The following is a 21,683-nucleotide window of genomic DNA, read 5'->3' on the forward strand; positions in this document are numbered from 1 at the left end:
TCCAAGATCATGACCTGAGCCGAAGGCAGTCGCTCAACCAACTGAGCCACCCAGGCGCCCCAAAGATGAAAAATCTTAAACAAAATTTTAGCATATCAAATCCAACAGTAGATTAAAAGTATAAATCATGATCAAATGGGATTTATTTCAGAAACAAAAATTTAAAAATTAATGTAATTCATCATGTTAACAAACTTAGAAAGAAAAACTATATAATCATCTCCATAGACGTAGAAAAAGTATTTGACAAAAACCTAACATCCATCCCTGATAAAAGTCTCAACAAATGGTAATGTAATGGGATCTCCTCAATGTGACTGCATCTACAAAAAAACCACAGCTTACATCATACTTAATAGTAAAGGGACTGAATACTTTCTCCCTAAGATCAGAAACAAGAGGGGGATGTTTGTTTTCACCACTTCTATTCGTCATTGTGCTGGAAGTTCAAGCCACTATAATCAGGAAAGAAAAAGAAATAAAAGGTAACCAGATAGGAAAGGAAGAAGTAAAACTATTTACAAACTACATGATTATCTCAAATTCTTTATGCCAAGGACATTTCTAGGACACCAGACACCAGAAAAGGATTTCTCAATCCAACACCATTGATATTTTGGGTCGGATAATAATAAGAAGAAGAAGAAGAAGAAATATAATAAAATTATTATCGTTATCCTTCTCCTCCTCCTTCTTCTTTCCCTTCTCCTTCTTTTTTCCTTCCCCTTGTCTTTCTCCTTCCTCTTCTCCTTCACCTTCCCCTTCCCCTTCCTTTTTTCCTTCTCCTTCTTCTGTGCAGAAGAACACAGTACTTGTCTTGCGCATTGTAGGATGTTTAATAGCATCCCTGGCCTCTGCATGTCCCACCTCTTAGAGCTGAAACAACCAAAAATATCTCAAGACATTGTGAAATGTACCCTCGTGATGAGAAATGCCCCTCCCTGCCAACATTGAGAACCACTGTTCTAGAGTCAAGGTGAAATGTGAATTACAAGAATTTGAGAATGAAAGCAGTTAAGAATACAACTACAGTGGTAAAAGTGAAACTTAATAAAGGCTTGAACTACATTAGCAGTGAGTAGGCTTGGACTGAAAGGAGTAGGACAATAAGACTTAAATATCATTTGGATGATAGGGTAGAATAGAGTAGGAGTTCAAGTTTTGGTTTGCATAATTAGGTGGATGATGGTGTCACTAAAAAGATGATCATATTACATATAACAGAAAACATATAGGATATGTTTCCTTAGATGTCTGTCATAGTTGCTGAATTTACTGACTCCAAAGAACCTCCAGATAAAAAGAATGAGAAAAAGTAGAACTTCACTAACTGTGCTTTGATTTGATTCTGGTCTTGATAAGCATGAACTTAACTGGTCTTCCTGATCCTCAGAATCATGAGAGTTACCACTCACACTGACATAGAGGACTGTGCAGTAGATTTGGTTTCTATCAATATGATAAAGTAGCAGAACACCCAAGAGGAGCAAGGAGGGGCATTCAAGTTAAACATGAAGTTGTAAAGAGAATCCTTCCACAGTTCCTCAGAAATAGAGACCTTTCCTCTAGAAAGCAGATAAAGACATGGTACAGCCAACTAGAAGGGGCCGCTCTACCTTAGTTTGGCAGCTATGTCTACATTTGTTCTATTCTTACTTACAAGGCACAATATTTATTAACATGCTAAAACTTTGCCTTGCTTTATATCTTAATACACTTCAATTACTGGAAGTTGTTATATGCAATAGTAAATAATGGATTGAGATACTTTACCTTAGGATGAAAAGCAAAACACATTCCAGGAGCCTGTCGAGATATCAGAGCTTCACCTTTTTTTTCCTTTTCCCCTCCCTTTTTGCTGCTGCTAGCAGTAGTTCGCCTCAAACGCATCAAATCTTTATTTAAAGAAAAAAACATGTATCTTATTTACCACATGAAAAAGTATTGTATATATAATGTGTGTCCCTTCTACAAAGAATAGTATGATTTCTGCCATCTTTTGCATGTGATTTGGTTAAAATTAGCAAATACCAGAACAAGATGCTTAGAAAAACAATGACAAAGCCCAGTATTTTTTCTTATGTAGCTAAACTAAAATTGGCCACCTCTTGCACATGGCTCACTAGAAATTTTAAGGCAACACATAACAAGAGAAAGATAATTGATTGATAAATACATATGTATGTATACATTCTTTTTACCATGACAGTCTAGTCCTTTCCGTATAACCCATTTGGAGATTCTTCCATCTGCTGATATAGAAACGAGTATTTCTCTTTTGTCATCACCTGTTGTCCCTCGATCTTGTTCTATCCACTGTAGTTGCCATACAGGTCCCAAATGTTTTTGAGGTGATTCACTAAAATGGGGAAAAGCACTAAATATAGAATCATCATCATAATTTTTAAAAGGACATGAGTCTCAGTCATAAGGACAGCTCCCTGGAGCACTGTGACCTACTTATAGAATGATGCCTTTATTATTATACTTTTACTTTAAGTATTTCAAAAAATGGGAAAAATAATCATTTTGTCATGTAGTATTTTTTGTTTTTCTCATTTCTTACAAAAGGAAAATTTTACTGCCTTTAATTACATTAACTGCCATAACAGAAATACAAAAGAAAATATTTTCTTTCTTTTCAGAATATATTTTCCTTACTCTATTCATTTACTTTTTCCTAGATAAGTTACGTAAATTTATTTTGGACACATTGAGTATAAGTATCTTTACCTGTATAAGGATTTTTTTCATAGCTTAAATGAATAAATTATTTAAGTCTTATTTAAATAAACAATTACCTCACCTTTCTTTCTGTGTTTCAGGTTTGCCCATTGGCTTGGTTCTCTATATGGCCAGATTTAACATTTTTCTGAAGAATTAAAATTGCTTCTCAGATTACTGACTGCTTTCCTATCAGAATAATGGGTTGCTCTGTTCATAGTACTGACTCCCTTGATTTTTTTATGCAAATCTTCCAAAGCAATAATTCTGAATCTTTTAAAAATCATATAGCTTTGATTATTTGGTAAAAGTTATAGATCATCTTCCCAGAAACAAGCACAAAGGCCCATGCTTATAAAACCATGCAAATAATTTCAAAGTTAAGCTTAAGGACCCTGCTTTATACCTATTTTCAGCTCTAGCTAAGTTTATTCAAACACTAATATAAATATACTACTTCATTTTTGCCCCAGTGGTATCTGATCTATTACAAAAACCTAACATATTCAATATTTTTCACTTTTCACTTTTTTATTTTCTCAATACACTTATTCATTCATTCATTTATTTTTAATCAAATACTTACTATAATCCTACTACATGCCTGATATTATGTGACAGGCCAAGGATACAAAAGTAAGACTTAATCCTTGACTTCAAATTGCTTACAGCTCTTCAGGAAGATATATATGTAAACAATATATATACAGTATGATAACTGCTATGATAACTAATACAAATGCACAAAAGAATGGAATGGGAAGGTTATGTGGAAGGGGTGACACCAAAGTAATAAAGGGTACAAACTTTCAGTTACAAGATGAGTAAGTTCTAGAGATATAATATACAGTATGATGATCATAGTTAATACTGTACTATATACTTGAAATTTGCTAAGAGAGTAGATCTTAACTGTTCTCACCACATACACAAAAAGGTAACTATGTGAGGTGACAGATGTATTAATCAATTTGATTGTAGTAAACATTCCACAATGTATACATATATTAAATAATTACGTTGTACCCCTTAAAAAAATCACATTGTATGACCTAAATGTATACAATTTTTATTTGTCAATTATACCTTAATAAAGCTGGGGAAATTTAAAAAATTTTTTTAAAAGAACAAACATAAACTGTCAAGGAAGGTTGGTGAGGCGGACAGAGAACATGCAGATTTTAGAATAAGAACATTCCAGCTAGAGAGAGAATATGAGGAATTATTAAATGTCTGAAAAAATAATGGTATCACTCTCAATAACAACATAAACATTCACTCAAAACTAAAAAACATTAAATTTTTACTTTTCCCTAAAAAAGCACATATTACATGTTTACCTAATTCTTGGATTCTCACCTACTATCCAGAACCGGAACATTACTGTTGCTCTGCACATTATAAATGGCAATGGTGCCATTGTGATAGCCAACTGCTAACAGATTAGGTGCTCCAATTGAGAAATCCACAGCAGTCACTCCATATGGACTCTGATAAATGCGTTCTGGCCACTAAATAAAAAAACTGTATTACATTTTAAACCTGGTTTTGCAGGCCATAAAAGAGCATAATGATGGCTGAATGGTGGATTGTCTGGTGACAGGGGAAATGTAAGAAGAGTTAGTCTACATTCAGTTACTCCTCTACCCCTAACTTCTAGTATAGATGAGAACCAAAGGTCAATTAGTCATTTCCTTTACTTTGGTGCATCCTCAGAGTGCAATAATTTTAAGAAATACAGCATGGCCTTCTCCAATAAGTATCATATTTTGTTAATCTTTCAGCAGGATTTGTATGATCTCATCATAGATCACCTTCTTTAAGAAACAAATAATGGACTCCAAACAAATTAGCTAGCAATGTTCCTATCTTCCAGTATCTGTTTCAGATGCTTGGATTATCTAGACATTTCTAAACAGTGGATAGAAGAAGCTCCAAAAAACTCTCTAAGGTAATCTCTTCTACAATTCTGTGAAGAGTTTTGTTGTTTTGTTTTGTTTAAAGTCTAATCTAAATCCTTTCCTGCTTCTAATAATCTATGTGGAAAAGAAGACAACTTACTGATTATGGATCTTATATCAATCCTTCCACATGTTTAAAATTGCTTCTTCCTTCCTTTCTTTTACTCTACATAAACCCAGCTTCCTAACAGACTGGGGCTATTTATAAAAGCTCTAATCTTTTTTTTTTTTTTTTGCCCTCTGACCCTTTTCTAAGTTTTCTACTTCACATTTCAGTTATTAATTAAAACTAATGTAAAGCTGCAAAGTAACATATTGACTACAACTGTTTGACAAAAAACATGATTGATTCTTATTCTTGAAAAAGTCATGCTAATAACATGGTCACATTCATCTATTTCATGTGTTCAGGATAGCAGAAATCTATCTTATAAGGCGATGATTTATTCATACATTAAGAAACAACCCAGTATTAAATGAAACATAATTTTCAAAGGATTTTCATTTGCAAATTTATTCTTCATTTTGATAAAAAATAATGGTTCAATTCTGGATCATCAGATCTAACAACACCTAGTAAATGCTCAATAAATATTTATTAAATGAATTTACCCTACACATCAACAAAAACAAATTTTAATTCTTACACATTTAAACCAAAAAAATAAAGTCTTCCTTGGTCATTTTTTGACTTTAATTATCACATACAACTAGGTACTTTATGAGAATTATGTCAACATTTAATTGAATAAAAATGGGTTTATTCCTATTTGGTTACCATAGGATTCTTTATTGACCAGCAGCAAGCCAATCCTCTTTTTTGCTCTTTAAATCCAAAGTGCCCATAGCCAACAGCCAAAAGATCCTGAAAACCAGCAAAGTATGTTTAAAATAAGAGAAGATAGCATAAAAATATTGGGAAATATATAAAGATGCATATTAATGAACTGTGTTAAAAACAGCAATAAGACATTTCTATTGAGAAAAAAGTACCAGTCTACCATCTATTTTTACTTTACACCTCCATCTTCCAAAACAAAATAATAATCATCATATTTTCAGACTAATGAATATCTAAAAAGAATCAATTGCTAAAAAGTTCTTTTATATATTGAGATAATCTTCCAAGATTATATTACTACATTATAATGTTTTGTAGTTTTTTGAGAGTGACCTAATTATTTCAAATATAAAGACAGGGTGCCATGAACTGAATTGTGTCTCTTTTCTTAAAATTCATGTGTTGCAGTCTTAATCCCCAATATCATTATTTTGAAGATAGGGCTTTTAGGAGGTAACCAGGATTAAATGAGGTCATAAGGGTCATAATCTTAATCCAATAGGATTGGTGGATATAAAAAGAGGAAGAGACACCAGAGCTCTCTCTTTCCATCATGTGAGAGCACAGCAAGAAGGTGGCCATCTGCAAGCCAGGAAGAGAGCCTTCACCCAGAACCAAATCAGCCAGCACCTTGATCCTAAACTTCCTGGACTCCAGAACTACAAGAAAATACATTTCTGTTTTTTAACCCAGCCAGTCTAGGTATTTTGTTATGGTACCCCAAACTGATTAATAAAGCAGGTCATTTCAAAAAATGCTTATAGACAAAAATTTAATAACTGACCAAACCCAGCCTCTTCTTCGTAATCAGAATACCTTTATCAAAATATATTATTATATTTTTTGCCACAATCCTATTTTCAAGCCAACATCATGTCTCTATAATTTCCTCTGTCTTAAACTACTCTTCATCACTATTCCTTTTACCCTGACATGGACAAGCTTTTATTAATCTCTTCTAGACTCAGCATAGGCACCACTTCCTCTGAGAAGCATTCATGAGCCTCTCTTATGTATTCCCACAGCACTAGCTATTTTCCTTATTAAAGCACATAGAGACCATTATACAGGCAGGGTCTATGTATGACTAAATTGCTACTGCAACTCTAGTGCCTTATCAGAGTTCCTGGCACAGAGTGAATGTTCAGTAAGTATTTGTAGAATGAATTAATAAATATGATAGATGCTGTTTGTCATATTTTTTAGCTTCACTAAAAATTATTTAACTTTAATCTCAATAGCAATATATTAACTTTTAAAATGCTAGTATATTCAGTTTCTAAAAATGATTTATCTGTCTTTATTACACAGTTATTATTGATTATTAAATCTCACTTATCTAACAAGATGTTTCCAAATATAGTTTTATAAAGACCAATCCATACTAAAACGTATTTTATGTTATTAAAAATAATGTGCATAACTTAAATAATGTGTTACCTGGTTTCTATAAAAATGATTACAGAACTTCTGAATTTTAATAATCATAACAATGAGCGTATTTGCACATAGCACCTTATAAGGTGTGGCAGTAAAATAATAAGGCTAATTCTTAAACATACATAGTACAATGCAGTTTAGACAAACAAATTAGTTTTGACCACTTAAAAATACACCGAATGTGCTATGGTGAGCGCTGTGAATTGTGTAAGACTGTTGAATCACAGACCTGTACCTCTGAAACAAATAATACATTATATGTTCAAAAAAAAAAAAAAAAACAAGAAGAAGATAGCAGGAAGGGAAGAATGAAGGGGGGAAAATCGGAGGGGGAGACAAACCATGAAAGACTATTGACTCTGAGAAACAAACTGAGGGTTCTAGAGGGGAGGGGGGGTGGGGAGATGGGTTAGCCTGGTGATGGGTATTAAAGAGGGCACATACTGAATGGAGTACTGGGTGTTATATGCAAACAATGAATCATGGAACACTACATCAAAAACTAATGATGTAATGTATGGTGATTAACATAACATAATAAAAAAAATACACTAAATATCCATTCCAAAGATATTGTCATTACACAAAAGGTTTTTGGAATCCCTAACTGAGAATCATGTCTTCAGAAGCAGTTTATAAACCCTAGGAGAAAATAAGTCTCGTTACTCTATAATCATCTCTATTTTTTTATTAAAGAGAAGTGGGGGAGGGACAGAAAGAGACTATTTTTTTTTTTTAAAGATTTATTTATTTGAGAGAGCGAGAATGAGAGAGAGAGCACATGAGAGGGGGGAGGGTCAGAGAGAGAAGCAGGCTCCTCGCTGAGCAGGGAGCCCGATGCGGGACTTGATCCCGGGACTCCAGGATCATGACCTGAGCCGAAGGCAGTTGCTTAACCAACTGAGCCACCCAGGGGCCCCAGAAAGAGACTCTTTAAAAAGGCTCCATGCTCAGTGTGGAGCCTGACTCGGGGCTCAATCTCACAACCCTGAGATCATGATGTGAGCCAAAATCAAGAGTCAGACACTTAACCAACTGAGCCACCCAGTCGCCCCTATAATCATCTCTTTTTTAAAAGCAAACATACCGTTCCTACCTTGATGATTCATATAATTTGCCTCAAGATGATTTTTGGTGGCAGTGCAGTTAAGAGCAAGAACCCTGGAGACAGATGTTTGGGTTTGAATTCTAGCTGTTTCACTTACTAGTTGTGTAACTTTGGGCAAGTTATTTATCCTTTTTGTACTTCAGTTTCCTCATCAACATATTGGGTAAAATAGTACCTAACTCAAGAGTTGTTGTGTTAATACAAGTAAAGTGCTGGCAATAGCACCTGGGACATAGTAAGTGCTATTTAAATATTTGCTATTATTGGTAGTAATAGTTAATTTTAGGAATCTCAAAATTATTTTGCACATTTTCAGAGTCACTAGATTAAGTATATACTTCTGAATATGATTACTTTAAGAAAAATATAAATTTTGATACTCTATGGTAAAATAATCTTCAACAAAGCAGGAAAAAACATCCACTGGAAAAAAGACAGTCTCTTCAATAAATGGTGCTGGGAAAATTGGACAGCTATATACAGAAGAATGAAACTCGACCATTCTCTTATACCATACACAAAGATAAACTCAAAATGGATGAAAGACCTCAATGTGAGACAGGAATCCATCAAAATCCTAGAGGAGAACATAGGCAGTAACCTCTTCGACACAGGCCACAGCAACTTCTTTCAAGACATGTCTCCAAAGGCAAGGGAAACAAAAGCAAAAATGAACTTTTGGAACTTCATCAAGATAAAAAGCTTCTGCACAGCAAAGGAAACAGTCAACAAAACAAAGAGGCAACCCACAGAATGGGAGAAGATATTTGCAAATGACACTACAGATAAAAGGCTAATATCCAAGATCTATAAAGAACTCAAACTCAACACCCCAAAAAAACAAATAATCAAGTCAAAAAATGGGCAGAAGACACGAACAGACACTTCCCTAAAGAAGACATACAAATGGCTAACAGACACATGAAAAAATGTTCATTATCATTAGCCATCAGGGAAATTCAAATCAAAACCACACTGAGATACCACCTTACATCAGTTAGAATGGCAAAAATTGACAAGGCAAGAAACAACAAATGTTGGAGAGGTTGTGGAGAAAGGGGAACCCTCTTACACTGTTGGTGGGAATGCAAGTTGGTACAGCAACTTTGGAAAACAGTGTGGAGGTTCCTCAAAAAGTTAAAAATAGAGCTACCCTATGACCCAGCAATTGCACTACTAGGTATTTACCCCAAAGATACAAATGTAGTGAAAAGAAGGGCCATATGCACCTTAATGTTCATAGCAGCAATGTCCACAATAGCCAAACTGTGGAAAGAGCTGAGATGCCCTTCAACAGATGAATGGATAAAGAAGATGTGGTCCATATATGCAATGGAATATTACTCAGCCATCAGAAAGGATGAATACCCAACTTTTACATCAACATGGGTGGGACTGGAGGAGATTACGCTAAGTGAAATAAGCAGAGAAAGTCAATTACCATATGATTTCACTTATTTGTGGAACATTAGGTATAGCATAGAGGACATTAGGAGAAGGAAGGGAAAAATGAAGGGGGGAAATCGGAGGGGGAGACGAACCATGAGAGACTATGGACTCTGAGAAACAAAATGAGGGTTCTAGAGGGGAGGGGAGTGGGGGGATGGGTTAGCTCGGTGATGGGTATTAAGGAGGGCATGTATTACATGGAGCACTGGGTGTTATACACAAACAATGAATCATGGAACACTACATCAAAAACTAACGATATACTACTGTATGGTGACTAATTTAAAAAATTAAAAAAATTATATAGACTTATTGTTAAAGTATATTAAAAGCAAAATTAATTAAAAAATTGGGTACATGAGTTTGATATATCTGAAATCGATTATATATTATCTTCTGGTTTAATTTTCAGTATCTGATATGGATTCAGAGAATACCATGTCCCAAGTACATCTCCTAAAATAAAAATATGATGTTTTCATATTAAAGGAGAAAAAAATTATTTTATAACTATTTTTATTTTCCACTTTTTGAAACATGAACTTGTTGTAAAGGGATGTTAAAACTCTGGTTTATGTCAATTAAAATCCCTTGCCTAAAATCTGAGAAAAAAAAAATCTTCGTTAGTACTTGACAGTCACCTTTACATGATAAAGATAGAATTGTTAAAATGTTCAATAACTTACAGGATTTGTTTTATTCCAGGCAAGGCTGCTCACATTAAGACCTTTGGTTAAGTCACAGGAAAAGGACCAAAGTCGTTCCAAATTGGCTGGTATTGTTGACTGTTCTGTACCTATTTCTATTTCTTCTTCCTCTTCCTTCTTAACCTCTTCCTCTGTCTCTTGTTCAAGTTTTTCACCTTCTAAAAAGTCTTCAGGTTCTTCAGGTTCTGGTTCTAAAATTAAATCACAAAAGAGATTATTGTCCTCTATACCTGCAGGAGCCCCCCAAAGGCTCCAAACAGCATCTCTATCTATGAGACATTTCAAGTACCATTGAATCTGCTGGAACATAGGGCCCAAGTGACAGGGCATTCTGAATGACTGCCTGGACCTGTAGAATCCTCTGTTGTTCTGGGCCCCACTCAAAGCTAGCACCTTTTCAGGTCACTCAGTAAATGAGCTGGAGTCATACGGCCAAAGGAGGAATATGTTGCCTCCAAGGAACAAAGAAGTCTACTAGGCATTGTAACTTTTTTTTTGGTTCTAAGAGGGGCCAGATGAAGCAACTTATCCTTCACCTTGGTAGGTATATCTTGATATACCCCATACCACCAGACCGTTGGAAATTTCACTGAGGTGGAAAGCCCCTAAAAATTTTTATCAGATTTATTTCTCACCCTCGGGCATGCAAATGCCTTACCAATAAGTCTACTTCTTGTTCACCAGTTCCAATCAGCATAATATCATCAATGTAATGGACCAGTGTGATATTTTGTTGAAGGAAAAAGTACCTGCAGACTAAATTATGACATAAAGCTGAAGAGTTGATACAACTCTGAGGTAGGGCAGTGAAGGTGTATTGCTGGCCTGGCTAGCTGAAAGCAAATGGTTTCCAGTGGTTTTTATCAACAGGTATTGGGGAAAAAAAGGCATTTTCTGTGTCAATAGTTACATACCAGGTACCAGGGGATGTGTTAATTTGCTCTGGCAATGAAACAACATCTGGAACAGCAACTGCAATTGGAGTCAACACTTGGTTAAGTTTACAATAATCCACCGTTATTTCCCAAGATCCTGTGTTTTCTATGCAGGCAAAATGATGAGTTGAATGGGGGATATGATGGGAGTCAATACTCCTGCATTTTTCAAGTCCTTGATGGTAGCATTAATCTCTACAATCCCTCCAGAAATGTGGTATTGCTTTGGTTTACTATTTTCATAGGTAGAGGCAGGCCTAGTGGCTTCTACTTAGCCATTTCCTACCATAATAGCCCTCACTCCACAGGTCAAGGGTAAAACACAGGGATTCTGCCAGTTGCTAAATATTTCTATTCCAAAGTATACATTCTGAAACAGGGGAAATAACTACAGGATAGGTTCAGTGACCCACTAGACCCACTAGGAGATGGACTTGAGCTAAAATTCCATTGATTACCTGACCTCTCTAAGTCCTTATCTGGCTAATAGACCACAGTGATGTTTTGGGTCTTGTGAAGTTAGTGTCTGTTCAGAGCTAGTGTCCAATAATCCCTGAAATTTCTGATTGTTTCCTTTTCCCCAATGCATATCACCCTGATAAAAGACTATAGGTCCCTCCGGGGAAAGCTGAGAGAAATATTAACAGTATATATTTTCAACAGTATAGTGGGATATCTCCCCTTTATTCAAGGAATTCTGGGTCTGAAAACTGACTCAAATCTAGAAATTGCTTAAAGGGCTATGACTTTGCTTTGGTATTTCAAGTTATACTTCTGCTCACTTGACTCTTCTGTTTATATAGATCATATAAGAATTTAGGAGGAGACCACCTTTTATTGGCTGAACTGTGTCTCCCTAAAATTCTTTTTTTTTTTTTTTAAAGATTTTATTTATTTATTTGAGAGAGAGAAAAAGCACAAGAGGGGGGAACGGGAGAGGGAGAAGCAGACTCCCCGCCGAGCAGGTAGCCCGATGCAGGACTCGATCCTGGGACTCCAGGATCATGACCTGAGCTGAAGGCAGTCGCTTAACCAACTGAGCCACCCAGGCGCCCTCTCCCTAAAATTCTTATATTGAAGCCCTAATCCCCAGTACCTTAGAATGTAATGGAGACAAAGGCTTTAAAGAAGTGATTAAGTTAAAACAAGGTCATTACTCTGGGTCCTAATTAAATATGACTGCTATCTTTATAAGAAAAGGAAATTTAGACACATCAAGAGACACAAGGGATGCACATGCACAGAGAAAAAACCATGTAAAGAGACTCCAAGAGGGTAGCCATCTGCAAGCCAAGAAGAGAGGCCTCAGAGGAAACCAACTCTGTTCACACCTCAATTGTGGGCTTCCAGTCTCCAGAATTATGAGAAAGTAAATTTCTGTTGTTTAAGCCACCCAGTTTATGGTATTTTGTTATGGCAGCCCTATTAAACCAATACAGCACCTACCTATTTCTCTTCTAGGGACATGATGATCAACTAGCCAATGCCATGGGTTTCTGTGAGTTCAGACTACTCTGATTTCTGCTAAATCCACTTAACATCTGATAAATCCACCCTAACATTCCCATCTCCCTAAGCCTTTGGATACCTTTCTCTATAGTGTCCCAAAGTAGTTCTGACATTTCAACTTCATTTAGTGGAAACCACATTTTGGTCTAATATTAGCAAACAAGAAGGAAGGAAGGAAGGAAGGAAGGAAGGAACTAAGGAAGGAAGGAAGGAAGGAGAGAGAGAAATACTGCAGCATTTTTTAATTGTGAGAAAATTCATTGATATGCATAGATTTTAGCTGTATAGTTTAATGCATTTTGATAAATAGACACACCAATGTAACCAACACACCAGCCAAGATAGAAAACATATCCATCAACCAAAAAAGTTTCCTCATGCTACTTTCCAGTCAAGCTCAGCCCACCACAGCCAAGCACTGGTTTGATTTCTATCACCTCAGATTAGTTTTGTTTGTGATAGCATATCACATAAATGGGTTTGTTGGTATGTATTCTTTTGTGTCTGGCTTCTTTCACTCAACAATGTTTTTGAGATCCATCAAGGTTATTATGTATGTAAGTAGTTCATTTTTATTGCTGAGTTGTGCTCCATCATTTGTTTATGCATTGACCTGTTGATGGATATCTGGGCTGTTTCCTGGTTTGGGGCTATTATGAATATAGTTGCTATGAGCATTCTTACATAAGTGTTTTTTGCAGACATATGTTTTCTTTTCTTGGGTGAATACCCAGGGACAGGATTATTGGATGATTGGGTGGATCTATACTTAACTTTTTAAGAAACTTCCCAGCAGACTTCCAACATGGTTGTACAATTTTATACTCCCGCAACAATATTTAAAAAACCCAGTTACTCCATATTCTTGCTTGGTGTTGTCAGTCTTTTTAATTTTAGCCATCCCAACTAGTGTATAGTGGCATTTTGCTATGGTTTCAACTTGCATTTCCTTGACAACAAATTATGTTTAGTACCTTTTAAGGTGTCTATTGATCATTCATGTATATTTTTAGTGAAATTTCTGTTCAAATCTTTTGCCTACTTTTTATTAGACTGTCTATTTTTTATAGGCTGTATGTGTCTTTTACATATTCCTAATTTATGTCTTTGGACAGATGTATATTGTAAACACATTCTTCTAGACTGTTACTTGCATTTTTTTTCCTTAACAGCGTTATTCAAAGAGCAGACATTTTAACTACCGTGAAAGCCTTATCAATTTTTTTCTTTCATGTCTTGGGATTTTTATGTATTAAATAATCTTTTCTTATGCTAAGATCACAAACATTTTCTCTTTTGTCTTCTTCTAGAACTTTTTAGTTTTAATTTTATATTTAAATCTATAGCCCATTCTGAGTTAATTTATATGTATGATATGACATGGGGGTTGAGGTTCATTTTTTTCCCCTCATATGGATGTCCAATAGTTTCAGCACCATTTATGAAAAGATCAGTCTTTTTAAATTAATTCACCTTGGCATATTTGTCAAAATCAAGTGACTATATAGGTCTGTGTTTATTTCTGGACTCACACACTATTCTATCCCATCCATCTGTATGTCTGCCCTTTGACAAATACCACATTTCCTACATTACTGTAGCTTTATAGCAAATTGCTTGTGATCAGATAGGGTAAGTCCTTCGATTTTATTCTTCTGTTTCAAAATTGAATTTGTTATTCCAGTTCGCTTGCTTTGCCATATAAAATTTGTGATCATTTTGACAATTTAATTATCTTTAAGAAAAAATTTAAAAAATTTTAAATAGTAAGAAATGTCTCTTACTTTCACTCACATTTTCCAATTCTAGCACTCCATTAGTTTGTGTAGATCCTAATTTCTGTTATTATTTTTTATCAGTCTGAAGGACTTCCTTTAACATTTCTTGCAATGCTTGTCTGCTGGCAATGAATTCTCTAAGCTTTTCTTTGTCAGAACATGCTTTTATTTCACCTCGATTTCTGGATATTTTCTCTAGGTGTAGAATTTTTTAGCACAGTAAAAATGTCATTGCATTGTCTTCTGGCTTCTGATGAGAAATAAGGTCATTATTAGCTTTATTCCCCAAATGTCATGTATTTTCTCTGGCAACTTTTAAGATTTTTTGACATATTACTTATGGTGTGCCTCAATGTGGTTTTCATTGTGTTTATCTTGTTTAGGTTTCATTGAGCTTCTTATAATTGTTCTAAGATTTTTTTCAAGTATGGAAAATTTTTAGCTACCCTTTCTTCAAATATTTTTCTGCTTCTCCTCCTCTTTTCCACTACTACAATCCCAATTTCATGTGTGTTAAGTCATATGACCTTGTGACACAGGTCACTGAGGCTCTTTTTTCTTTCTTTTTTTTTTAAGCCTTATTTCTCTCTGTACTTCAGTTTGGAATGTTCCTATTGCTTTGTCTTTAAGCTCACTGATACTGATCTTCTGCAGTTTTTAGTATTCTGATAAGACCATCCAGTGAACTTTTCAAGTATTATATTTTTCAATTCTAGAAGTTCCATTTGGTTCTGTATGTAGCTTTCATTATATTCTTATTTCCCTTTAAATCCTTAAGTATATGTTAATAGCTTTTTCTTTAATAGACTTTTTTAGAGAAGTTTTAGGTTCACAGAAAAATTGAACTTAAAGTAGAGAGAGTTCCTCTACACTCAAACCCAGATATATGCACAGCCTCCCTCAGAATCATCATCCTGCACCAGTGATACATTTGTTATAATCAGTGAACCCACAATGACAAATCATTATCACCCAAACTCCATAGTTTACATTAGGGTTCACTCCTGCTGTGCACATTCTAAGCATTTGTACAAAGGTACAATGACATGTACTCACCATTATAGTATCATAGAGAATAGTTTCACTGCTCTAAAAATCTTATGTGCTCTGCCTATTCATTCCTCCCAGCCCTCAATTCCCTGGCAACCAATGATCTTTTTACTGTCTCCATATTTTTGTCTTTTCCAGAATGTCATACATTTGGAACCATACTATATAATTGCCTTTTTAGACTGGCTTCTTTCATTTAGTAATATGCATTTAAGTTTTCTCCCCATCCATTCATGGCTTGAAAATTTATTTCTTTTTTGTGCTGAATAATATTGCATTGTCCAGATATGCCATGATTTATTTATCCATTCATCTACTGAAGGAGATCTTGGTTACTTCCAAGTTTTGGCAGTTATCAATAAAACTGCTATAACCATTTGTGTGCAGGTTTTTGTGAGTATATAAGTACTCAACCACATTGGGTAAATACTAAGGAGTATGATTATGGACCATATGGTAACAGTATGTTTAGTTTTGTAAGAAACTGCCAAACTGTCTTCCAAAGTGGCTGAACCATTCATTGTGCAATCCCACAAGCATTGAATGAGAGTTCTTGTTCCATATCTTTGCCAGTATTGGTGGTGTCAGTGTTTTGGATTTTCATCATTCTAGTAGGTGTGTAGTGGTATCTCATTGTTGTTTTAGTTTACAATTCCCTAATGAGATATGATGTTGAGCATCTTTTTATATGCTCATTTGCCATGTGTATATTTTTTTGGGGGGGGGAGTGTCTGTTAAGGTCTTTTGCCCATTTTTTGATCATGTTGTTTTTTATTATTGAGTTTTAAGAAATACTTGTATATTTTGGATGAGTCCTTTAACAGGTATGTCTTTTGCAAATATTTTCTCCAGTCTGTGACTTAACTTCTCATTCTCCTAACAATGCCTTTTACAGCGGAGAAGTTTATCATGCCTTTGGTGTTAAATCTCCAAAGTCATTGCCATACTCTAAGATCATTTAGATTTTCTCCTATGTTGACTTCTAGGAGTTCTGTAGTTTTGCATCTTACATTGAAGTCTATGACTTTTTTTGGGTTAATTTTTGTGAATAATATAAGGTCCGTGTCTGGATTCTTTATTTTGCATGTAAATGACCAGTTGCTTCAATACCACTGGTTGAAAAGACTACCTTTTCTCCATTGTATTGCCTTTCCTCTTTTGCCAAAGATCAGTTGACTATAATTATGTGGATCTATTTTGGGGCTCTCTATTCTGTTCTGCTGATCTATGTGTCTATTCTTTTGCAGGTACCACACTGCCTTGACTACTATAGCCTTTATAAGTCTTGAAGTCAGGTAGTGTGGGTCCTCCAGCTTTGTTCTTCTCCTTCAATATTGTGTTGGCCATCCTGGGTATCCTAGACAAAATTCAACACCCATTTATCTTTAAAAATGTTTAGAAAACTAGAAAGAGAGGGAAATTTCCTCAAACCAACAAAAGGTATCTACAAAAAATTACACCTAACATCATATTTAATGACAAAATATTGAATACTTTTCCTTAAGTTTAGGAACAAGACAAAGATATTTGCAATCTTGGGGCAGGCAAAGATATCTTAGAGAAGACATGGAAAACATTAACTACAAAAGAAAAAACTGATAGGTACAACTTCATTAAAATTAAAAACTTCTGCTATCAAAAGAAAAATATATTGGTAAGTCATTGACTTAGACTTAATAGTTGTAATGCATGTATTTTTCAAAGAGCTTGTTCCAGAATATATAAAAATAAGCTCCTACAACTTGATTTTAAAAAAGAAAAGGTAATTCAATAAAATGGCAAAGGACTTGACCAAACATTACATAAAAGAAGAAATATGAGTGACCAAAAAAAGCACATGAATAAGTATTCAACATGATTAGTCTTTAGGACAACATTAAAAGGACTGCCAACATCAGCTGTTACCAAGAATGTAGAGCAACTGGTAATCTTGTACATTGCTTGTGGCAGTGTAAGATGGGACAAGTACTTTGGAAAGGTATTTTGCAATTTCTAAAAAAGTTAAACAAATGCATCTTTCCAATGACTCAAGATTCCACTTCTAGGTATTTTCCCAAGAGAAATTAAAACATATGCCCACAAAAAGACACAAAAATGACCATAGCAGCTTTATCATAAAAACCCCAAACTGGAAACAGTCCAGGTGTCCATCAACAGGTGGAATGAATATTCAAATAATTATGATATATTCATAAAATGGAACAGTACTCAGGGAAAAAAATGAACCACTTATCACACATCAGCCTTGATGAATCTCAAAAACACTGTTGAGTGAAAGAAGCCAGACACAAAAGAATACAAGTGGCCCTGGAACAACACAGGTTTGAACTGCATGGGTCCACTTATATGTAGGATTTTTTTAAAAGAGTTAACAGCAAAAGCCACAGGCATTTATTTACAACTGTCCACCCCACTCTCCAAAGATGGTATGGAAGGCAACTGGCACAGAGGCAGCACTTGCTACATGAGTGCCCGGGGAACATACTGAGGAAAGGTCTGCAGGTCGCCATAAGTGAGGATAGGGTGGCCAGGTGGTGCATCAAGGGCTAGCAAGCAGAAAGTTGAGCTAAAGCAGAACACACCCAGAGGGCAGTGATGGCATTGTGCAGGGAGCCCCATGTCCCCCAGAGTCCTCCACCCACTGGCCTCCGGAGTTGCTTCAGGGGAGCCAGGGGCCTTGGTCCTGTTGCAGGCCTAGTGCAGATTCTGGTGGCTGTGTCTGTAATCTGTAACTAGCACAGGCTTCAGGTCAGAATTAAACAAAAGCCTTATCTGTATTACCAGAAACCCCAGCATTATGAAATCTATTTGGGAACTGGCTGTCCTGTAGCTGGAGGGATGCTGGATTTCTTTGAGTTCCTTTATCCTCTCTCTTCTTGTGGAATCAGAGTCGAAGAGTGCCCATGGGGTACTCTCATCGAAAGTTCAATCACTTATGTGCCGGCAAATTTAAATATGTATGACTGGTTATCTCCCAGTATCCTGCTATATTCAAAGAAAGTCTGTATTCACCTTTGTGCAAAAAGAGAAAAAGAATAACAGTAGTAAACGTGGGCAACAGCCCAAGGGCCAGTGGGACAGGAAAAGTCAACATCACCTCAAATGGAAAATGTGGGGACTCATCCACAAGTGTCTTTTGGGGCAGGAATCAACCTATATATTCTGGATGGTGAGGCAACCTTGCTGACCTTGGCATGGTGACTGAGGATTGCACTGCCTAGTAGAAGCTGGACTGGTGCCCATGGATATCATCTTTTACCAATTCATAAATGATATTTTTAAATGAAGAACTTGCTCCAATGTCTATATTAATGAACTCTTTAGGTAGGGGGGAAAGGAGCTTCCCTAGATTTTAAATTTGTAATAAAGGCATTTTAAAAAGAAAAAAAGAGAGAGAGAGAAGTGTACTCCTGTTTGGCTGCAGCTGAAATGGCCACCTCAGGTGGTACACCTGGTATACGATTCCAGGCAGTGGTAAAGCTCTATTGTGCCTCTAGACAGCTTTTACCACCCATGGGCCCACCCAGCAGCTGCTGTTGTTGAGCTGAGGCCACCAGACTGCAGAAGTTTGTCATTCTGGGACCAGCCTTTCCCGCTGCCCCTGGCCCAGGCTAGTGTATGTACAAAACTGTAAACGTATTTTCTTTTCCTTATGATTTTCTTAGTAACATTTTCTTTTCTCTAGGTTGCTTTATTGTAAGAATATAGTACATAATACATATAACCTACAAAATGTGTGTTAACTGACTGTTTATGCTCTTGTAAGGCTTCTGATCAATAGTAGGCTGTTAGTAGATAAGTTTTGGGGGAATCAAAAGTTATACTTGGAGTTCCAACTGTGCCATCATCATCCCTAAGCCCTGCCTTGTTCAGGGATCAACTGTACTTACTATATGAGCCCACTTACACGATATACCAAAACAATTAATCTATGATGAGAAATACCAGATTAAATGCCTGTTTATGGGGGGTAAGGTTTAACTGGAAAATAGCACAAGGAAAATCTTAGGATTTGTAATTTATTCTAGGCAATGGGAAGTTACTGAAGGTTTTTTAACAGTTAAGTGCCACCATGTTCAAAGCCATGTATAGGATACATCAGCACACCAGGATAGTAGAGTGGAAAGAGAATTGGAATGAGATAAAAAGAACTTGTTTGAATGCCTAGCTTTGTCATAGACTCTAAACTTGGAAAATTTCTATGTGCTTCCTCTTCTTCATTCAAAAATTGAAAGGTTGAGTTAATTTCTAAAGTCTTTCAAAATATTCTGTGAACATATGAGATGGGATTTGTAGCAATAAGAACAGGAAGAATGCCCTTGCAATAAAATTAAGGAAAGGTAATAAGCACCAGAACCTGGAAGGTGTCAATGGCAATGGAGAGGGGCTTTAAATATGAGAAAATAATTCAATGCAGGGGCAAGAGAGAGAAAACAGTCACAGAAGCTTATGAAGATTTTAATCTAAGGGACTACCTCTTTTTGTGGGCTCTGTAGTTTGAACTCTAGTGTTACTTGGATGTTTAATGCTAAAAGCTTGATAAGTGATAACCCAGTCTGGAGGTTACATTTAGAAATAATAACTCCATTTAATTCTTTTAATTATTTGAACTTATCAAAATGTGATTTTTTTAAAAGATTTATTTATTTGTCAGAGAGACAGAGAGCGTGCTTGAGTACAAGCAGAGGGAGAAGCAGGCTTCCTGCTGAACAAGGAGCCCGATGTGGGACTTGATCCCAGGACCCTGGGATCATGAGCCAAAGACAGACACTTAACTGCCTGAGCCACCCGTGCATTCCCAAATGTGATTTTTAAAAATACCTTTTAAAATAGGAAGCTGACGATAAGCTGCAAGTTTAGGCTGAAATAAATTTTCCATTAGAACTCGTTCCATAAAAAATAAATCCTGATGAAACTTGTCAGATTTCATTATTGACTCTGAGTGATCTTCTTCATCATCATGGATTTTAGTCAGTATTACATTTTCTATATCCATTAAAGAACTAGCTTCACTATCTGTAAAATACAAACATGATGCAATGATAAAATAATTTAAATATTATTAGATGATTCATGTATTCTAAGTATTATAAAAATCACATTTTGTCAGTACTATTTGTTCTCTTCCAATATTCAACAACTTCAATAGACACTTATTGAATATCTTTTATGTACCAAGCACATGGAAGATTTACATATATTATCTCATTTTGGAATTCTTAACCACTCAAAAATGTACTGTTTATCAGAAGGTAAGCAATGATAACCTCATTATCAAGCAATGATATAGGTAATTTATATCTCTGTACATTGTTATTCAAATTGAAATAAGATTATTAGTCTTCAGACAGAGGTCTGATCTGATTATTGTTTTTAGGATTGCTACACCACTGTGTTAATTTTTTTTTTAATGCTAAAATAAGCTACCAAAAACTTAAGTGGATTAAAACCATGCACATTTATTATTTTGGAGTTTAGTAGGTTAGAGGTCTGACCCAGGTCTCACTGGGCTAAAACCAAAAAGTTAATTAGGATTATGTTCCTTTCTGGAGGCTCTAGAGAATTCATTTCCTTATTTTTTTCAACTTCTGGGGGCCACCTACACCCTTCTTGAAAGGCAACATCATTACATCTCTCCAACCTTCTTCTGTTATTACATCTCTCTATGAACACAGCTCAGAAAGGTCTCTACTTTTAAGTACCTGTATGTTTAGATTGGGTTCTCCCATTCTCCTAACAGAAACTACAACAAAGGGTCTTGGTCACATTTTCCCCTCATTCTTTCTGCCTCCCGACCAACCCTGGCGCTTCTCTGTGTAGCCACAGCATACAATGTCCCCTCCTCTTGAGATCTGTGAGTATAACAAGCTATCTTTTCAATGGCAGTAGTGTCCTAATCTGTTGGCCTTGCCATATGCCTAAATAATAATAAAATACACATTTAAAAAAAATCATCTACAAGAAACCCAATTTAAATGTAAAGACACAGATAGATTAAAGGTAAAGAGATAGAGCAATATATACTGTTAACACTAATCAAAAGAAGATGGAGTAGCTATATTTAATTTCAGACAAAGTAGACTTCAGAGCAAGAAAAATTAACAGAAATAAAAAGGAGAACTGCATAATAATAAAGAAGTCAATTCTCAGGGAAGACATAGCAATCCTAATCATTTATATA

At 35.6% G+C, this 21,683-nt stretch overlaps 1 protein-coding gene across 2 annotated transcripts in view; it reads right to left on the bottom strand.

The window, feature by feature from the left end:
- The window catches only part of DNAI4 (dynein axonemal intermediate chain 4), an 89,840-nt gene that overhangs the window by 15,524 nt on the left and 52,633 nt on the right, over window positions 1-21,683 (bottom strand). Inside the window, exons 8-13 of one of the 2 annotated variants that reach the window (XM_081818596.1) lie at window positions 20,324-20,518; window positions 10,210-10,421; window positions 5,464-5,550; window positions 4,084-4,235; window positions 2,202-2,359; window positions 1,774-1,895 (exon numbers count right to left, since the gene is read on the bottom strand). In XM_081818596.1, the coding sequence (XP_081674722.1) occupies window positions 1,774-1,895; window positions 2,202-2,359; window positions 4,084-4,235; window positions 5,464-5,550; window positions 10,210-10,421; window positions 20,324-20,518 (926 nt within the window). The remainder of the gene's footprint in view (window positions 1-1,773; window positions 1,896-2,201; window positions 2,360-4,083; window positions 4,236-5,463; window positions 5,551-10,209; window positions 10,422-20,323; window positions 20,519-21,683) is intronic. The other variant, XM_081818597.1, reaches the window with a different exon arrangement.

This window comes from Leptonychotes weddellii, chromosome 4 (genome assembly GCF_054177405.1).
Source record: "Leptonychotes weddellii isolate Sample4059 chromosome 4, ASM5417740v2, whole genome shotgun sequence".
NCBI classification, from domain to species: Eukaryota; Metazoa; Chordata; class Mammalia; order Carnivora; family Phocidae; genus Leptonychotes; species Leptonychotes weddellii.